This window comes from Cyprinus carpio, chromosome A18 (genome assembly GCF_018340385.1).
Source record: "Cyprinus carpio isolate SPL01 chromosome A18, ASM1834038v1, whole genome shotgun sequence".
NCBI classification, from domain to species: domain Eukaryota; kingdom Metazoa; phylum Chordata; class Actinopteri; order Cypriniformes; family Cyprinidae; genus Cyprinus; species Cyprinus carpio.
In genome coordinates this window covers 14887937-14905913 of record NC_056589.1, presented here as the reverse complement: position 1 = coordinate 14905913, position 17977 = coordinate 14887937, and the positions used below count along the sequence as shown (strand labels likewise).

General features: G+C 36.9%; 2 protein-coding genes across 2 annotated transcripts in view; both read left to right on the top strand.

The window, feature by feature from the left end:
* The first annotated feature begins 3469 nt into the window (after nucleotides 1-3469).
* On the top strand, nucleotides 3470-8280 carry LOC109110225 (U1 small nuclear ribonucleoprotein A-like). The gene is made up of 7 exons (XM_019123266.2): nucleotides 3470-3619; nucleotides 3966-4042; nucleotides 4117-4289; nucleotides 4403-4564; nucleotides 4639-4800; nucleotides 7483-7571; nucleotides 7693-8280. The coding sequence occupies exons 2-7, from the start codon at nucleotides 3970-3972 to the stop codon at nucleotides 7850-7852; spliced, it is 819 nt and encodes a 272-aa protein (XP_018978811.2). The 5' UTR covers nucleotides 3470-3619; nucleotides 3966-3969; the 3' UTR covers nucleotides 7853-8280.
* An 8896-nt stretch (nucleotides 8281-17176) lies between these two features.
* LOC109109492 (protein jagged-1b-like) overlaps nucleotides 17177-17977 on the top strand; it is a 45729-nt gene continuing 44928 nt past the window's right edge. The window contains exon 1 of the mRNA XM_042775084.1: nucleotides 17177-17543. Coding sequence (XP_042631018.1) covers nucleotides 17316-17543 — 228 coding nt within the window. The 5' untranslated portion in view covers nucleotides 17177-17315. The remainder of the gene's footprint in view (nucleotides 17544-17977) is intronic.

Below are 17977 nucleotides of genomic sequence, written 5' to 3'. Positions count from 1 at the left end.
GAGTTGTCTCAGCCCATTTAATACAGTTTGAGATAACAGCTGACATGCTGAGCACCTGTTCTTACATCACCTTGAATCGTTGTCTTGAAAGCCAATAATATAATACAATAAACTGGAACTATTATTGTTCAACATACTGTGTTTCTCCTGTTTACTTCCTGATTCACCATTACTAAAATAAATGATCGTCAAAACACTACCATACTGTTTGGGTCCAGTTAAATTAAACTGACAATCTCTTCCACAAAAATGTTAAGCAGCAGAAGCACTGAATGTAATAATAAATTTTTTGAGCACCAACTCAGTATATTAGAATGATTTCTGAAGGATCGTGACACTGAAGTCTGGAGTAAAGGCTGCTGAAAATTCAGCTTTGACACACAAACACACACAAAATGTTTTTAAATTTTAAAAGATATTAATAAAGAAAGCAGTTACTTTAACCTGTAATAGGCCTACTTCATTGTATTATATATATATATATAATAAATGCAAATGCCTTAATCAGATTATCACATCCTCTTTTATTATTATTAGAATTTTTTTTTTAAATCCCCAATAAATAAATGCATTATATGGAATAATAATTCTTATGAGCGAGAAGCCAGTTTTGGACATGATTTTGATTACAAGGATAGTAATCAAAATCCTTGTAATCAAATATTCTATTCCTGTCAAGTGGTGATTTCATGTGGTTGACTTTACTTTATTTTTTATATGTTCTTTTTTTCCTTATTCCTGTCAAGTGGTGATTTCCTAGAGTGACCATACAAACATTCAAAATATATTTTGGCTCATGATTGAGCCGTGATTCATTCGAATATAATTGTGGCTCATCAGTGAGCCGCTCTCAGTACGCTGGTCACTTTCGATTTTGTATGGTAAAAATCTTTCTGTATTAGATGTTTGTTATTGATATATGGATATGTTAAGAAGCAAATACTCCAGCATGATGTTTTCAGTTCTTGACCTGGGATCAAATCCCCAATGACTCCTGCAGCTCTTTTTGGACTAATAATGCATCTTATGCCAAGAAGCCAGTTTTTCCACAGATTTTGATTGGGATACTTTTTTAAACTGTTGCCATGGGTTGATATTCCCCAAGTGGGATTTAAAGATTTGACCATTGCATAAAATAATTTTCCCTGAACATGCCTGGAAACATTGTTTTTTTCTGCAATTCAACCTGTGATAAACATTTCGAATGAACTGTTTTCATTAACTGTTCCGCTCTCTACGCTGGTGGACTTTCGACCTGCCACAACTCTGTGTCCAAGGAAACAGCTGAGATAAGATCAATTTTTCAAGAAACGGCTGTTAAAAATACATACTCTTCCATGATCAACTCTAGTCACTCTCCTTATTCTGAATTCTATTCTAAACTACTGCTTTTTTTTTTTTTTTTTGGAAGCAGGGCTGCCAAGTCCACTAGCATTCTCATTATTGGGCTACTTTTACTTTGCCTTTTTATTTTCCCAATGGGTTAAAGATTTCAAATAAAGCTTTAAATACATTTGTTTGTGTTCTATGATTTGTTTTATTTTTTTATTTAAAATGAGCCTCTAACACTAGCATGAACTATTTTTTTCTATTCTATCTATCCTTGCTGGAATGGGCAGCATAAACTCAGTCCTGCAGCCTGAGTCGGGTGTGTGTTAAGACACTGTGTGTGTGTGTGCACTTTGGATGGGTCACCATACTTGGCTCTATGTCTAACATGTCATATCACTTGGTTTTATTTTTATTATTTTAAAAAAACCTTAACAAGCATTCTCAACAAACAAAAAAAAACCTGGCTAAGTATACGTTACGTATGAACCTCCCGCCACCTGCTACCCACCTATTCGAAACCCCGCCCCTATTGACTCTACCTTTTTGGAAAACCTAAAATATGAGCCTCTAACACTAGTTTTCCTCTGTCATTATTTCTATTGGAAATAGAAGCTCTTCCTCGAGCTGCACAACAGAAGGGTCCTGAAAAAACCGCTGGATCCGAGTGGTGTGTTCACGAACAGCTGTGAACACTTTGTTCTATTGCAGAGGATATGTGCAGTAAATAACATGACTTACATATCCTGAACCGAACCGAATTTTTATTTAGTCCAGGATTACCTCATACTGCTTCACATGTCAAACAAACAAAAAAAACCTTGCTAAATAAAACGTTACGTACATGCTCAAAACCTTTTAAATTGTTGCACAAACTTGAGAGCTAGCAGACACCACAATAACAAAACAGAAGGCTTTGAACCATAAAATGCTTGTGAAATAATATTCAAAACAAACTACAAATAAGTCAATACAAATAATAATTCTACATTGTAAAATCCTAATATCCTATGTTATATAATTACCTTATTCTGCATCAGTCTCTTAGGTTTACAGAAAGTAACTTTATCACATTTAGAATCACCTAAACTATAAGGACACCTGGTGGACGAGAACTGAAAATACAGGATGAGTTGACTTGCTGTGTTACCAGCTCAAGCGTAGACTCTTCCCCTGCTCAGACAGAACAAACACCTCTTTAATGTCATCGTTCAGCCAAGAGACGGATTCATTCTGAGAGAGGTGCGGCCAGGGAAGAGTGAGGTCAGGGTGGAAGTGTTCACTGCCCACGCACCCCTCTCTAAAGCCTAAGAATAGACCTGGATAGAGACAGATATTGTTCGACTGAAGTATTGTTTCATCATATAACTTTAAGACATAACTTTCTTTAGTCTCACCTGAGATGACTGCCCAGTGGGCTTTGTGGCCATTGCGTAGACAGGGCTCATGATTCAAATCCTCGTCATATCTGTGCCAGAGCTGTCAGGAACACAACTACAGTCTGTCTGAACAGATGTCATTCATTAAACAGTGTAGTGCACATGACTATGAATATGTGTCTTTGTATCATGTTTTATTTGATTATGTTAGCACTTGCAAACAAAGTTGGCAGTTGAGAGGTCTGGAAATAAAATAAAATTAAATTAAATTAAGAATAGTTAATTCAGAAAACAGTGAATGAAACAAAAAGAGGCCAGGAGGTAAAATTATCAAATAAAATAATAATAATAATAATAAAATGTTTCAGAAAACAGTAATCCAAAAAAAAGACTGTGATGAAATAAAAGATGAGTCGCCATTCATAAGGTCACAAGACCACATATGAAGATACATATAATAGAAGTGATGAATTATCCATTAATTAATGAATATAATGAAGAAAGGGGGGCAGAAAAAAAAGAGATGTGGAGATGTATTGTCAAGGCCAATAAGTGTCAGAATGTTTATGCCATATTCGCTGTGTACACTGTATAAAATATGCATTAATAGATAATTTCAATTTATTCCCATTCAACGACGTGACAGCCGGACAGAAAACAGCGTAACACGACCAACGCACCAATCGGTTCACAGAATGGCCCGCTCGTCTCTATAATAGCCAATGAGAAAAGGTTTGGTAGTCGGGTGCGCTGGACAGACAACCAATCGGCAGGTTCGCCGGGAGACCAGCAGCTTACGTCGAATTCTTAAATAGGCGGGTTTTCACGCGGAAGTTGCACGTTCTTTTTGTGTTTTCTGAGTTTTTTTTTTTTATTGAAGTGTGTGGTTGGCTGAAGCTCGCGTGATAATTGTGAGTAAATGTGTCTAAATGTGTTCTTTTTATTAATACTGTTTATCTTTTTCTTCCTCTTATTATTATTTTTTTGCATATTTGATCAAAATGAGCGTTTCTTCGAATAGTAAAATTGTAATTAGTGATTAAATTAATTGATAAGCGAACTCTCTAACGTTAGCTCCCAACGCGCCAGGTCAGTCATTCACGGATTTAAAGCGCAATTTCATTTAAAACAAACGTATTTCTTTCTTCTTGAAGACTTTTATGTTAACATATTATTTCTGTCATGTGCTCAGTAAGAGTTTTTATTTATTATTATTATTCTGCACGTTGGGATTAATATCTGTGTTTTTCATTCCAGAGTCATGACGAACCAGGAGATGCGGTTAAATCACACTATTTACATCAACAACTTGAATGAAAAGATCAAAAAAGATGGTATGGTTCTGTTTGTTTTTAATCAAACGATTTTGTGTTGTTCATGTTGCGACCCTTGCCTCTTCTTTTAACAGAACTGAAGAAGTCCTTGTATGCTATATTCTCCCAGTTTGGACAAATTCTGGACATTCTTGTCTCCCCTACACTGAAGATGAGGGGCCAGGCCTTTGTGATCTTCAAGGAAGTCAACAGTGCTTCCAGCGCACTCCGATCTATGCAAGGCTTCCCCTTTTATGATAAACCTATGGTAAGATCTGTGATTTATATATACACACTCCTACTACTAATACTTTTAAGATGATGTTTTTAAGACAAGAAATGTTTAAACTGAGCTAAAATGCTCTTAAAATCTATTCACAGCGCATTCAGTATGCAAAGCAGGACTCCGATATCATTGCAAAAATGAAGGGCACATATGTGGAGCGAGACCGTAAGAAAGAGAAGAAAAAGCCTAAAGCGCCTGATGCAGGTGCTGGGAAAAAGGCTTCTGCTGCTATGGCCGGAGTACCTGCAGCCATGCCTGTTAGTATGTCAGACTCTATTATGGTCTATTCTCAGGCTGTTTTTGATATGATTCATTTATTGGTCATTTACAGGGAATGCCACCCCTGAGCCAAGCCCCTCGCATGATGCCAATGCCTGGTCAGCCTCCCTACATGCCTCCGCCTGGTATGATGCCTCCTCCCGGTATGGCACCTGGGCAGATGCCTCCAGGTCAGATGATGCCAGGACAAATGCCTGGCCAGATGCCACAGCAGGTATGTAATAAAACTGGAATGGAGACTATATTAAGTTTATGTACTATGGTTGGACAAATAGATGATGCCATCATCCATCACCGATTGCTGACAGACATCACAATGTTGAGCCACCATCGTGATATCCCCCCACCTGCAAAATACATCCTAATTAATCACACTGTATCGCCCAGTGCAATGCATGCTTTATAATGAAGTTGTTCCTCATCACAATACAAATTAAATTCAAAACAGTTCAGTGAACATAATTTAAACAGTGGCATATTTTATTGTGCAAAAAATGGCAAACGAATTATAGGCTAGATGAGCTAAACGAAGCATACAAAAACAGCAACAAAAGCTTTTAAAAGTATACTCCACTATGGACGGACGAGCTCGACACGTGCACAGTATCACCTATTTTTGGTAGACATCCCCCAACCCTATTATATACATTTTGCTATTAATAATGTATAGAATATTAATCTTAATTAGTTACCAATTAATCAATTTTAATAATGAAATAAGATTCTGGGTGTATATATATATATTATTGATTATTTATATTATTTTGTTATTAATTAGTTAATTTTTATTATGTTTTAAGATTCTGGGTGTATATTAATCAATTTTAATAATGAAATAAGATTCTGGGTGTATATATATATATAAACCAAGGCTTAGTAGAGTAAGTATTTTTAATTTTTTTTTTATGTTTTCTTTATGTATTGTTGGTGTTTTGAATTTTGTTTTGAGTAGAAAAAAAGATACCGGTTAATAATAAAAACAAACAAAAAAAAAAAATTAAGTACGTTAAGTAAAACGGAGAGAATCTTGTTCTGATATGTTATGTCTTGTCATAGACCGCATCATCTTTTATAACAAGATTTTGGCCAAATGCATTAAACAAAAGGAAAAACTCAACACTTTAAGGTGTTTTTTTTTTTTTTTTTTTTTCAAGATATTTGTAAATGTTCGCTGAATGCAAAACGATAAATAAAAAATAATGCTACTTGTATAAAATTGCGGTTTGAGAGGAAAGTCGTAAATCGCATTTTATTATTGCATTCAGAAATAATGTAGGCTAAAATACTGGTAAATAAAGCAAAACATTTACAAGCATTATAAACACAGCTAAAGGTTATTTTAGTTCCCTTCTGTCCACAACAAATCCTCTGAGGTAAGCAGTATTTAGGTCAAGCCAAAACGAAGTAATTTTAATCATCCTTCACAAAGGCTATAACAGCACAATGAGGTGGTGGAAACGCTGAATGGCACAGATTGTACTACGGACTATTTAAATTGATCAGTGTAACTTTTTATGTTTCTTTAAATATTTTATTTTGATAATGAACAAGCTGTGATATAAAGTTAGCAAAAATATGCTGTGTGTGTGCATGAGGCGCAGGCCCAATCACTGCATTGTTTTCCTTTCTAAGAAAGGAAACTGTTATTCCGTAATTTATGGTCATACAGATAGAAGCAAGACATCATTCAAAACTGTAAAGCTTTTGCATAATAAAGAAAACAAGCAGGATGCCGCTTTCTGCTGTCTCGGTTTCCTTTCCGTGAACTTTGGAGCAAATCACAGTGAACCGAAACTCTAGAAATTGCACACAATGCAATTTTTTTTTCTTTTCTTTCGCTTTAATCTGTTAATGATTTAAGTGAAATATCTTGTGTATAGGCCTATATATTTATTTTTATGGATATAGTTTTAATCTCTTTTCTCCATTCACCGAAGCACTGCAATTGAGTGACATTGTGTGTCAATCCATGTTCTACACTCTCCTGCAATTTTCGCTGTTTTCAAAACACACAACAAGCTGCATATTACCTGCCATTCATTTTCACTTAAATGCAGGCCTAATGCTTGACGCTTCATGACATGTACTTGGAAAAATTAATTTTGTAGCATTGCCATTGTGACTTACCTATGATGAATTTACAGCTGAGCGCGGGCTTTTCATTTGTTGGATGTGTCAACATTTGCATAGGCCATACTATTTGAATTCATGATTGGAAGATTGCAAAATTAAAAAAAATACTAAACGGAATGATAAAATAGTTAACCAGTTAATGGCCATTTCAAATAAGCGTTCTGTTCGGAACTATTAGATTAGATTTTGTTTCTGTTTTTGGTTATGGTTTTGTCAATTTCATTCATTTTTGGTTATATAAAATTATTATTTTATTTATTTATATTTGTTCCTTGAACCAGTCCAGAAATTGCACACAACACAAAGGAGTAAGAATTCTTTGTTGAAACATTTATACTTGCTTGTTTTCATGTTTATTTCACACTAAAACGAAGTAAAGTGGAGGATCTGATTGGTACAGTTTGTTGGAATTTGAAAGTGCAGGCTTTTTTTCATATTAGTAAATAACAAAGCACACTGTTTATTTCAATTATTGGTTGGTAGGTGTGTGGAAAAAAAAAAGTCCACAGTATTTCATTACTTTTACAGTTTTAAAAATGCAAAAATACTGTCAATCCAGTCTAAGCATCTACATTCACATGTTTACCTTTTGTAGTGTGTGTAATGAACACTGACACACTGACAAAAAATGTCATTGGAGAAGCGCTAATTAAACTTCACCATTTTAGTCAAGGATTTCAGCACTCCACAACTGTTTTGACTGAATATTTTCGTTTGCAGAAATTTCAGCGCATCACTATGAATAATAACATTTTGTCTGCAGGTGTCAGAAAACCCTCCCAACCACATCCTGTTTCTCACCAATCTCCCTGTGGAGAAGAGGAGGCTAATGATGTCTTTGTTTTTATGCTGGTGAGTGTTTGTTAGTTTCGTTCAGAAATGCTTTTGAACCGTGTTCAGTGGGGTGCTGATAAAGTCATTTTAAAATATTTGATCATCTTTTGCCACTTATGATGTCGCATTCTTCTCATAGGTTTCCCGGATTCAAAGAAGTCCGTCTTGTCCCTGGACGTCACGACATCGCCTTTGTGGAGTTTGATAATGAGGTGCAGGCGGGTGCAGCCAGAGAAGCTTTGCAAGGCTTTAAGATCACACAGAGCAATGCAATGAAAATCTCATTTGCAAAGAAATAACACTCATGTACATGCAGCTTGTATGACAAATGACAGTTATACACAGGCCTGCGTTTAGAATCCACTTGGAACAGTACAGGCTGTTTAATGGCTGTGAATAGATTACATGCACACCACTCAAAAGTCCAGAGATGAAATGTAAGTTTTTATTTGATGTGACTTGCCTTGCTGTTCCCGCTAGATTTGTACTGCACAATGGAAGGTAAGGAGTGAATGGAAAGGTTTACCCCCTCCCCCTCCTCCACTTATTCTTTTAACTTTTATTCCCTTTTCTGAGATGGTCGGCTTTTGTGAGTTTGTAAGTATGCAGGTTTTTTTTTTTTTTTTTTTTTTTATTCCAATTATGTCTTCAGAAGCATTGCACCCAGAGTCTGGTTCCCAGACATTGTACCTGGAGCTTTGTTTTTATTAAATCACAATGATTTACATGTGCTTTCTGCTTGTTTTTTCCCTTCACATGGGGCTTGAGATTTGTTCGATTTGAGTAGTGGGCTGTTCACATGCAGCTAGAGTAGAGCCACGCAATTATTGTCTTTTATGAAATGCATTCATTCATTATATATTTTTGAAAGTCTTTTATGTTTCCCAAGACTGTGTTTATTTGAAATGGAATAAAAACTGTTTAAAATAACTTCTATTTTAAAAAAATACTTTTATACAGAAAAGGTGCATTGAAATTAACAGTGAAGATATTTATAATTTTACAGAAGAGTTCCAATGAATGCTGAATCTCATTAAAAAATAAAAATAAAAAAAAAGATCCGTCACTATTTCCACAAAAAATTAAGTGGCGCAAAAATTTTCAAATTTTGAAATTAGGAACATTTTTTTTATATGTGTGTGAAATTGGCTTATTAGAATGATTTATGAAAGATCAAGAGGTACTGAAGACTGTATTAATGCCATGACGAATAATTAGTTTACAATGTATTAAAATAGACCAGGTTTAAATTAATATTTCACTATTAATTTATTTTTATTTATTTATATATATATATATATAGATTTATTTATATATATATATATATATATATATATATATACACACACACACACAAATAAATACAGCCTTGGGGAGAATCATTCAAAAGAATTCTCACTGACCCCTAACTTTTTGTTTGTGTGTGTCTTTATGAAACTGAACTGGGCCACATCAGTTTCTATTTCCTGACAACAATTTACTGTTTCAGTCTACTTTTTCATGACACTTGTTCTTGTTCATTAACTGGTTGATTTTTGTTTCTTTTTTTTGTATTTAATTTACTGTTTCAGTCTACTTTTTCATCATTAATTAGGAAAACAGTGTGTCAATAATACAAAATGACAGTTAAAGGCAGTGTGATGTCATCATGCAGCTCAGTTCAGTTTAAATGGTATCTGTGCAATAATTTGAAATCAAGTCAACGATATCGCTGTAAATGAAGTGTCCCCAACTAAGCAAGCCAGAGGCAACAGCGGCAAGGAACCAAAACTCCATCAGTGACAGAATTGAGAAAAAAACCTTGGGGAGAAACCAGGCTCAGTCCCGGGGGGCCCAGTTCTCCTCTGACCAGACGAAACCAGCAGTTCAATTCCAGGCTGCAGCAAAGTCAGGTTGTGCAGAAGAATCATCTGTTTCCTGTGGTTCTTGTCCCGGTGGTCGTCTGAGACAAGGTCTTTACAGGGGATCTGTCTCTGGGGCTCTAGTCCCTGGTCTCTGCTGTCTTTCAGGGCTGTAGAGGTCCTTTCTAGGTGCTGATCCACCATCTGGGCTGGGGATGACACTTGTTCTTGTTCACAAGCTTTTAGAAGTAATTCAGCTCATCCTAAAATAGCAGTCAAGATTTCCCCTGATACTTCACCATATAGTTCATAAGGATGTCGGCCATGAGTCTGTCTTTCTTTAGTGTGTGACCACATTTTCCAGCGCCAGTCCTTGTTACGTGTCCTTGTCAGTCTCTCATCCTTTTGCAGTAGAAGCCAGCAAGCTCAGGGGATCTTCTCATCTCAGTGACCGTCTACGTCCAAATTGGCTTTTGGGCAGGGAAACGTGGGGATGATCATTCCTTTGACATCAAACACTCAAAAATCAAGCATAAGCAGGCTCAATCATGTCTACATAAGTCTTTGTAGGTGATGCATTGATTTATTGATCTTCATATTTCAAGTCTTAAGTCTGATAACGAATTAATTTATTTCTTCCCCCATGTTTGCGTGTTACTCAAACTCAACTCTATAACCACAAAATTATGAGTGAATGAAAAACATTTTACTTTGTAATAAAATGAATGGTGTCAAGATGGAATCAGTTATATCAGGGATTCCCAAACATTTGTTTGGCAGTCACACCATTTTTATTTAATTTATTACTAGCTTTGCATAAACTTGTGAACCCCCAATTTGGGAACTCAGAAGTAAAGGATGTTTTATGGCAATGCGTTTGAGTTCATACATTCACTCTCTTTAATCTCAAGTGATTTCTGTGGAAGGTAAATGAGCCTCTTATGGCCTGGGAGTATTTGTGAGTATTGTATAAGAGGTAATTTACTCTTTCATTAAATTTGAAGGACTCTGGACTCTCAGCTGTATAAAAGGGTCTGCCTTGTGTTGTGACCTAAATGACTAGATCCGTTTTTTTTTTCGTGCATTCTTCTGCAGTTTTCCCAAGCTTCTGCACACTCCACTGTTTTGCCTTGAGAAAAACCTGACCTTAACTACTGCTGGTGCTGTGTGTGTGTCTCGTGCAATTGGCATCATGCCTAGCAGTTAGTTGTCCACCAACACTGCCCCCTTTGACTCCCAGAACAGACACTTCTTATGCCAGCAATGTGTGGGACACAGCTGTCCCCACGCTGATCATCCGACCAAGCAACAGGTTGACTAGTTCGAGAAAACTACATCACTGTGCCTTGTCCTACGCCAGCAAACCTACCTCCAAGATGAGCCGTTATGCGTTTGAGCCTAGAACTTGGTGACTAACTGTGTAGGTTTAGTTTATTATGTATTACTTTATTTCCGTGCCAGATTATGAGCAAATATGAGGATGTTCTAATTGTTCAGTGAGTCCAGAGGGACTGGCTCTTTTTCACAATGAGTCCAGCAGATGGAGACATTTACTGTTGTAGTGTTCACGGTTGTACGGTAGGTTTTAAGGTTAGTAGCCTAACGTTACCTGTTCCCATTCTTCTCAGGGGCGGATTGGTTCTCTGCGCAACATAAAGGCTGCCTTTGCTTTTTCTGGAAACGTTTGTTACTTGAATGCCACTCGTCACGTAGCAGACAGGAAAAATATTAAGTTTTATCGGTTTAGGAGGAGTCAAAAGATTATCTGTCACTGCTGGTAGTTTGTCTTTGAAGTACTGACGAAAATACTTCGTCAGAACACAGCCGTACAGGTAATTCCCGCCAACAGCTGAAAATTCGAACGGATGCATAAATGATGTCATTATCTCTGAACATCAGCTCTCTCAGCGCGGCTTTAGAGTCAGTAGGAATAAAGATGGAGAGCGATTAAAATTCAGTTGAGTCGGGGTCAGCGCCACTCTATGCTAATCGCAGCCGGAGTTTAAGAGCCCTCTGTTCTGACCACGGGTCACTCTACTTTTGGGAAATAACCGGTTTCCATGGATGTGCGCGTCAGCAGCTGCTCCATCCCGTCGCGAATGGGGGAGGAAACAGGATCGGGTCAATAAAATCGGCTTATTATATTTTTCAGCATAAAGCGGAGGCTTTGTGTTGTAGTAACTGCCTCCATTGCCTACACAGTGGAAAGTTCACTGGTCCTCTTTATGGAGGTCTGGAAAGCAGCGAAATGATGCCGATATGCAGGCTATGCGTTTAATTTCCAGATATCCGGTTGACCTGGTTTAAAATGATGCCTGGTCAGCTGAAAAGTGGTCAAAACCCCTATAAAACAAGTAAACAAACCAGACTAGTCACTGTTATTTCTATAAAAAAGACTCCAGAAATTAAACCATTTCATTTTTCATGTTTTTCTTCAGCAGTGTTGAACTGCAGACTACACACACGCAACGTGTGTGGTCCTCAATAATCTTACTGTAAACACAAAAATATTCCATCTTTGTGAAATGTTCAAACATCCGTAGTCATTTTGGGTGCAATAGGGTCCCACAAACACTATTTGGCGTCCAAACCTCTGAAAAAGAAGGGGGTTCTAGGTTTATTGCTTTGTCCTCACCCATCGACCTAATGATTAAGTCAGATAAAGCATGCCACTTCCACCTTTAGCCTATGATGTGATAACAAGCTGGAGGTAATGTCAAAGTGCATGAGTATTGAATGTAACAGCCTCTGTCTGTCTATTGTCTGGCCTCTGACGGGGTCTTTTAATTGGTGCCGCAGCACTTTGATCATGCTCAGAGATTAAGTGAAGCTTGAGAGCTATTATTCCAGAACTGCCATGGGAGTACACATGAAAAGAAGCCCTACTGAGAATTTCCAGACCAGTGCATTACAGGATAGCGTAGTTTCACAATTTATTTGTTAGAAATGATAACTATACTATGACTTCATAAAAAGGACTGGTATAGAATTGTAGAATCGGAGTGATCTTGTTTGTGGTATGGCAGAGAATGGGTCTTTCTCTGTCATTTATAAACTGTATAATTGTTTAAAAATAGATGGGATGTTAAACTGTTGAGATTAACCTTTATGTATCATATGTATGCATAAAGACCATGAAGTGTTGTACAGTAATAAGCAGCTGAACAGCATCAGTTTATCCAGTTTGGAAATCAGCATTATATGATCAGCACCCTCCTGAGGTGATGGTAGAAGGTGTAAGTGAAATATAAAGATATAATATATAAATAAAGGTTTTACCCCAAACCCCAATTTTAAGATATGAAAGTAAAAAAAAAAAAAAAATCACTTTCAACCATATATATATATATATAATTATCACAAATTATCACTAAATCTATTTGGTTTAACAAATTTGTACATATTTTAAAATCAAATATCCAGATAAATACAAATCTAAATTGTAAGCAGTTTCTTCTCCTTCAGAATGTGATTTTAATAAATGTCACTGAATTACTGTTTGGAAAAAAAATGAAGCTTTTTACACTCTTGAGAGTCAAACATTTTTAAATGTTTATTACATCACGGGGAAATCTTCAACACTCAGTGGCCTAATTTCCACTTTTAGCACTGCATAGAAATTTGAGGAAGAATTTACAACAGTTAATAGTAAAAATTGCTTTATAACGGCATGTCTTAATAAAAGCATAACATTCCAGAATAGAATGTTCATCCAAGAAATTTAATGTCATGTGCCACTGAAAAAAGCCACTCACATTTCAGATGAACATGCAGTAACTTAAAAGAAAAGAAAAAGCTTATTTTTTTCAGGGAAATCATCATCATAATTATCATTTAGTAACCCTCTTGTAGTTCAAATCCATCAGACTTTTGTTATCTTCAAAACACAAATGAAGAACAACATGAGGTGGAGTAAATGACAGGATTTTGTTTTTTTGTTGGTCTTACTATTAAAGTATGTAAAGAAGCAGGGCTGCTTTTTCTTGTACTTGCAGATCTTATCATCATCTAATGGGAAAATTGTTAAAAGGTCACAATTTTGTAACAATGCATTTCTGCTGGACTCAAAGCACAGAATGACTTTAACACTCATCTTGTGATGTGTTTTTAGAGTAGTTAGCATGTTTATCTATTTGTGCTACGTGTATTTGTTTCCAGTTTTATTTCATTTATTAATGACTCATTTTTGAATGTAGGCTAATATTTGAAATGGACGTTTACTTGATTACCACAATAAATTCAGACACTGATTTTCATACGTTTTCTATTAGTGTTACAGTAGTGGACTTTGGGTTAACAGCAGCACTCCTGAAAATACATGAAAATAATATAGACATAAGTTTCCAAGCTACTTAAGTTTGTAACAGACAAATCTGATTCAAGTTAGAGACAGGTGACGGATATTCCCAGGCGGAGGACACACCCTCTAGTGCTTCCCACAGTGATGCGCAGTCTCGCTCTCATCGCTCACCCTTTGCAACGCTTTATTTTGGTATGGCATCGGCAAAGCCTATCCGGCTGACGTGAAAGAAAAGAGCTGCTTTAAGTGAGTGGGAAAGTAAATGGCATGAAAGTTCAAGTCAGGTCGGCAGGTCGAACATTCAAAGCTTCTTAACTGTAGCAGGTGGAAGGAGGAAGAGCTAGAGGAGGAGGAGGAGGAAGCACCCTGAACTCGGAGTGTGGAAAGATCTCTGTGGTTTTATCATTCACCTGTAACACATTTACTTTGCTCGTTTTCACGCTGTGTCTTCACGATGGACACATGGACAGTATAAAGAAAGCGTCACAAAACAGGGAAAGGGTGTTAAGGACGCACAGAACAAGTGCGCAAATGTCTGCTATGAGAATGGATAGAGACCGAAAGAGTTGGCACTCCTGGGAGAGATCGAGGAGTCGGTCAGGAAGAAAGATGGTAGAGCGATTGAAAGGGGGTTGTAAAGTCGGGGGTCTGGAGCGTGATGTCTATGCTAATGCAGCCGCAGGAAGCCGCCGATCATGCCTATGTTCTGACCACGGGTCACTCTACTTTTGGGAAATAACCGGTTTCCATGGATGTTAGTGCGCGTCAGCAGCTACTCCTTCCCGTCGCGAACGGGGGGAGGAAACAGGATCGGGTCAATAAAATCGGCTTATTATACTTTTTTCAGCATAAAGCGGAGGCTTTTGTTTGGTAGTAACTGCCTCAGTTGCCTACACAGTGGAAAGTTCACTGGTCCTCTTTATGGAGGTCTGGAAAGCAGCGAAATGATGCCGATATGCATTCGGCTAATGCGTTTAATTTCCAGATATCCGGTTGACCTGGTTTAAAATGATGTCTGGTCAGCTGAAAAGTGGTCAAAACCCCTATAAAAACAAGTAAACAAACCGACTTTTCAACTGTTATTTCTATAAAAAAGACTCCCAGAAATTAAACCATTTCATTTTTCATGTTTTTCTTCAGCGACGTCTTTTGAACTGCAGACTACACACACGCAACGTGTGTGGTCCTCAATAATCTTACTGTAAACACAAAAATATTCCATCTTTGTGAAATGTTCAAACATCCGTAGTCATTTTGGGTGCAATAGGGTCCCACAAACACTATTTGGCGTCCAAACCTCTGAAAAAGAGGGGGGTTCTAGGTTTGGTGCTTTGTCCTCACCCATCGACCTAATGATTAAGTCAGATAAAGCATGCCACTTCCACCTTTAGCCTATGATGTGATAACAAGCTGGAGGTAATGTCAAAGTGCATGAGTATTGAATGTAACAGCCTCTGTCTGTCTATTGTCTGGCCTCTGACGGGGTCTTTTAATTGGTGCCGCAGCACTTTGATCATGCTCAGAGATTAAGTGAAGCTTGAGAGCTATTATTCCAGAACTGCCCAGTGGAGTACACAATGAAAAGAAGCCCTACTGAGAATTTCCAGACCAGTGCATTACAGGATAGCGTAGTTTCACAATTTATTTTGTTAGAAATGATAACTATACTATGACTTCATAAAAAGGTACTGGTATAGAATTGTAGAATCGGAGTGATCTTGTTTGTGGTAATAATAAGAGAATGGGTCTTTCTCTGTCATTTATAAACTGTAAAATTGTTTAAAAATAGATGGGATCCAGAAACTGGTCTTTTTGTTGAGATGTGCTGAATTATTTTAAGCAAATGTATCATATGTATGCATAAAGACCATGAAGGTTGTACAGTAATAAGCAGCTGAACAGCTGTCAGTTTATCCAGTTTGTCTGTCAAGTTTGGAAATCAGCATTATATGACCTGCTGAGTTGTTGGTTGATGGTTGTGGTTTAAGTGTATTATATATAATATATAATATATGATTTTAATATATAAAGATAAAATAAAGGTTTTACCCCAAACCCCCAATTTTATAGATATGAAAGTAAAAAAAAAATAAATAATTCTGTTTTCAATAGTATATATATATATGATTTAATTATCACAAATTATCACTAAATCTTTTGGTTTTTAACAAATTTGTACGTTTATTTTAAAATCAAATATCCAGATAAATACAAATCTAAATTGTAAGCAGTTTCTTCTCCTTCAGAATGTGATTTTAATAAATGTCACTGCCTTACTGTGCTGTATTATTAAAACAAAAAAAAATGAAGCTTTTTACACTCTTGAGAGTAAAACATTTTTAAATGTTTTACATCACATTACGGGGATAATCTTCAACACTCATTGGCATAATTTCCACTTTTAGCACTGCATAGAAATTTGAGGAAGAATTTACAACAGTTAATAGTAAAAATTGTTTTATAATGTCCATGTCTTAATAAAAGCATAACATTCCAGAATAGAAGTCTGTTCATCCAAGAAATTTAATGTCATGTGCCACTGAAAAAAAGCCACTCACATTTCAGATGAACATGCAGTAACTTAAAAGAAAAAGCTTATTTTTTTTTCAGGGAAATCATCATCATAATTATCATTTAGTAACCCTCTTGTAGTTCAAATCCATCAGACTTTTGTTATCTTCAAAACACAAATGAAGAACAACATGAGGTTGAGTAAATGACAGGATTTTCATTTTTGAGTGGACTAACTCTTAAAGTCTCTATGTCCATCTTACAAAGAAAGAAAGAAAAGAAGCAGGGCTGCTTTTTCTTGTACTTGCAGATCTTATCATCATCTAATGGGAAAATTGTTAAAAGGTCACAATTTTGTAACAATGCATTTCTGCTGGACTCAAAGCACAGAATCAGACTTTAACACTCATCTTGTGATGTGTTCCTTTAGAGTAGTTAGCATAAGTATCTAATTTGTGCTACGTGTATTTGATTCCAGTTTTATTTCATTTATTAATGACTCATTTTTTGAATGTAGGCTAATATTTCAAAATGGACCGTTTACTTGATTACCACAATAAATTCAGACACTGATTTTCATAACGTTTTCTATTAGTGTTACAGTAGTGGACTTTTGGGTTAACAGCAGCACTCCTGAAAAATACATGAAAATAATATAGACATAATTTCCAAGCTATTAAGTTTGTAAAACAGACAAATCTGATTCTTAAGTTAGAGACAGGTGACGGATATTCCCAGGCGGAGGACACCCCCTCTAGTGCTTCCCACAGTGATGCGCAGTCTCGCTCTCCGTTGTGAAGGCTCGCCCTTTGCAACGCTTTATTTGGTATGGCATCGGCAAAGCCTATCCGGCTGACGTGAAAGAAAAGAGCTGCTTTAAGTGAGTGGGAAAGTAAATGGCATGAAAGTTCAAGTCAGGTCGGCAGGTCGAACATTCAAAGCTTCTTAACTGTAGCAGGTGAAGGAGGAAGAGCTAGAGTAGGAGGAGGAGGAGGAGGAGGAGGAGGAAGCACCCTGAACTCGGAGTGTGGAAAGATCTCTGTGGTTTTATCATTCACCTGTAACACATTTACTTTGCTCGTTTTCACGCTGTGTCTTCACGATGGACACATGGACAGTATAAAGAAAGCGTCACCAAACAGGGAAAGGCTGTTAAGGACGCACAGAACAAGTGCGCAAATGTCTGCTATGAGAATGGATAGAGACCGAAAGAGTTGGCACTCCTGGGAGAGATCGAGGACGGTCAGGAAGAGTGCTGGTAGGGCGATGATAAGGGGTGTAAAGCGCGGACCGCACTGGAGCGTGATTGTCCTGCTCTCGCTTGCGCTGCAGCCGCAGGTAAGCCGCCGATCATGCGCTATTTTCACCCCGCTTTGACTTTTTTCCACGGTTGTTTTCTCTCCAGAGCTTTTTAGTGAAGTATTGTTCTTACTTTAGCGCTGTTAGCGAGTGGTTTGCACTAGTGAGCCAATCATTAAACGGCTTTCAGGCAGCTGAACTTTTTAAAAACTATTTCTGTCAGTCATTTTTCTGGGCGCAGTCAGTTGAGCTTCATCTCGCGCAAATAGACACTAAGCGTAAACTTATTAAACAAATCTGGAGGATTTTTTTTTTAGATAACGTTACATTCGTGTAATGGCGTGACAAATAAAGTTAATTACAGTAATTTTGTTTTTGTTGATGTCTGATACAGACGGCAATCGCTTAGCTGTTGCTATGATGACCTCCTCAATCAAAGACGATTTATGTTCGCCAACGAACACATTTAGCAA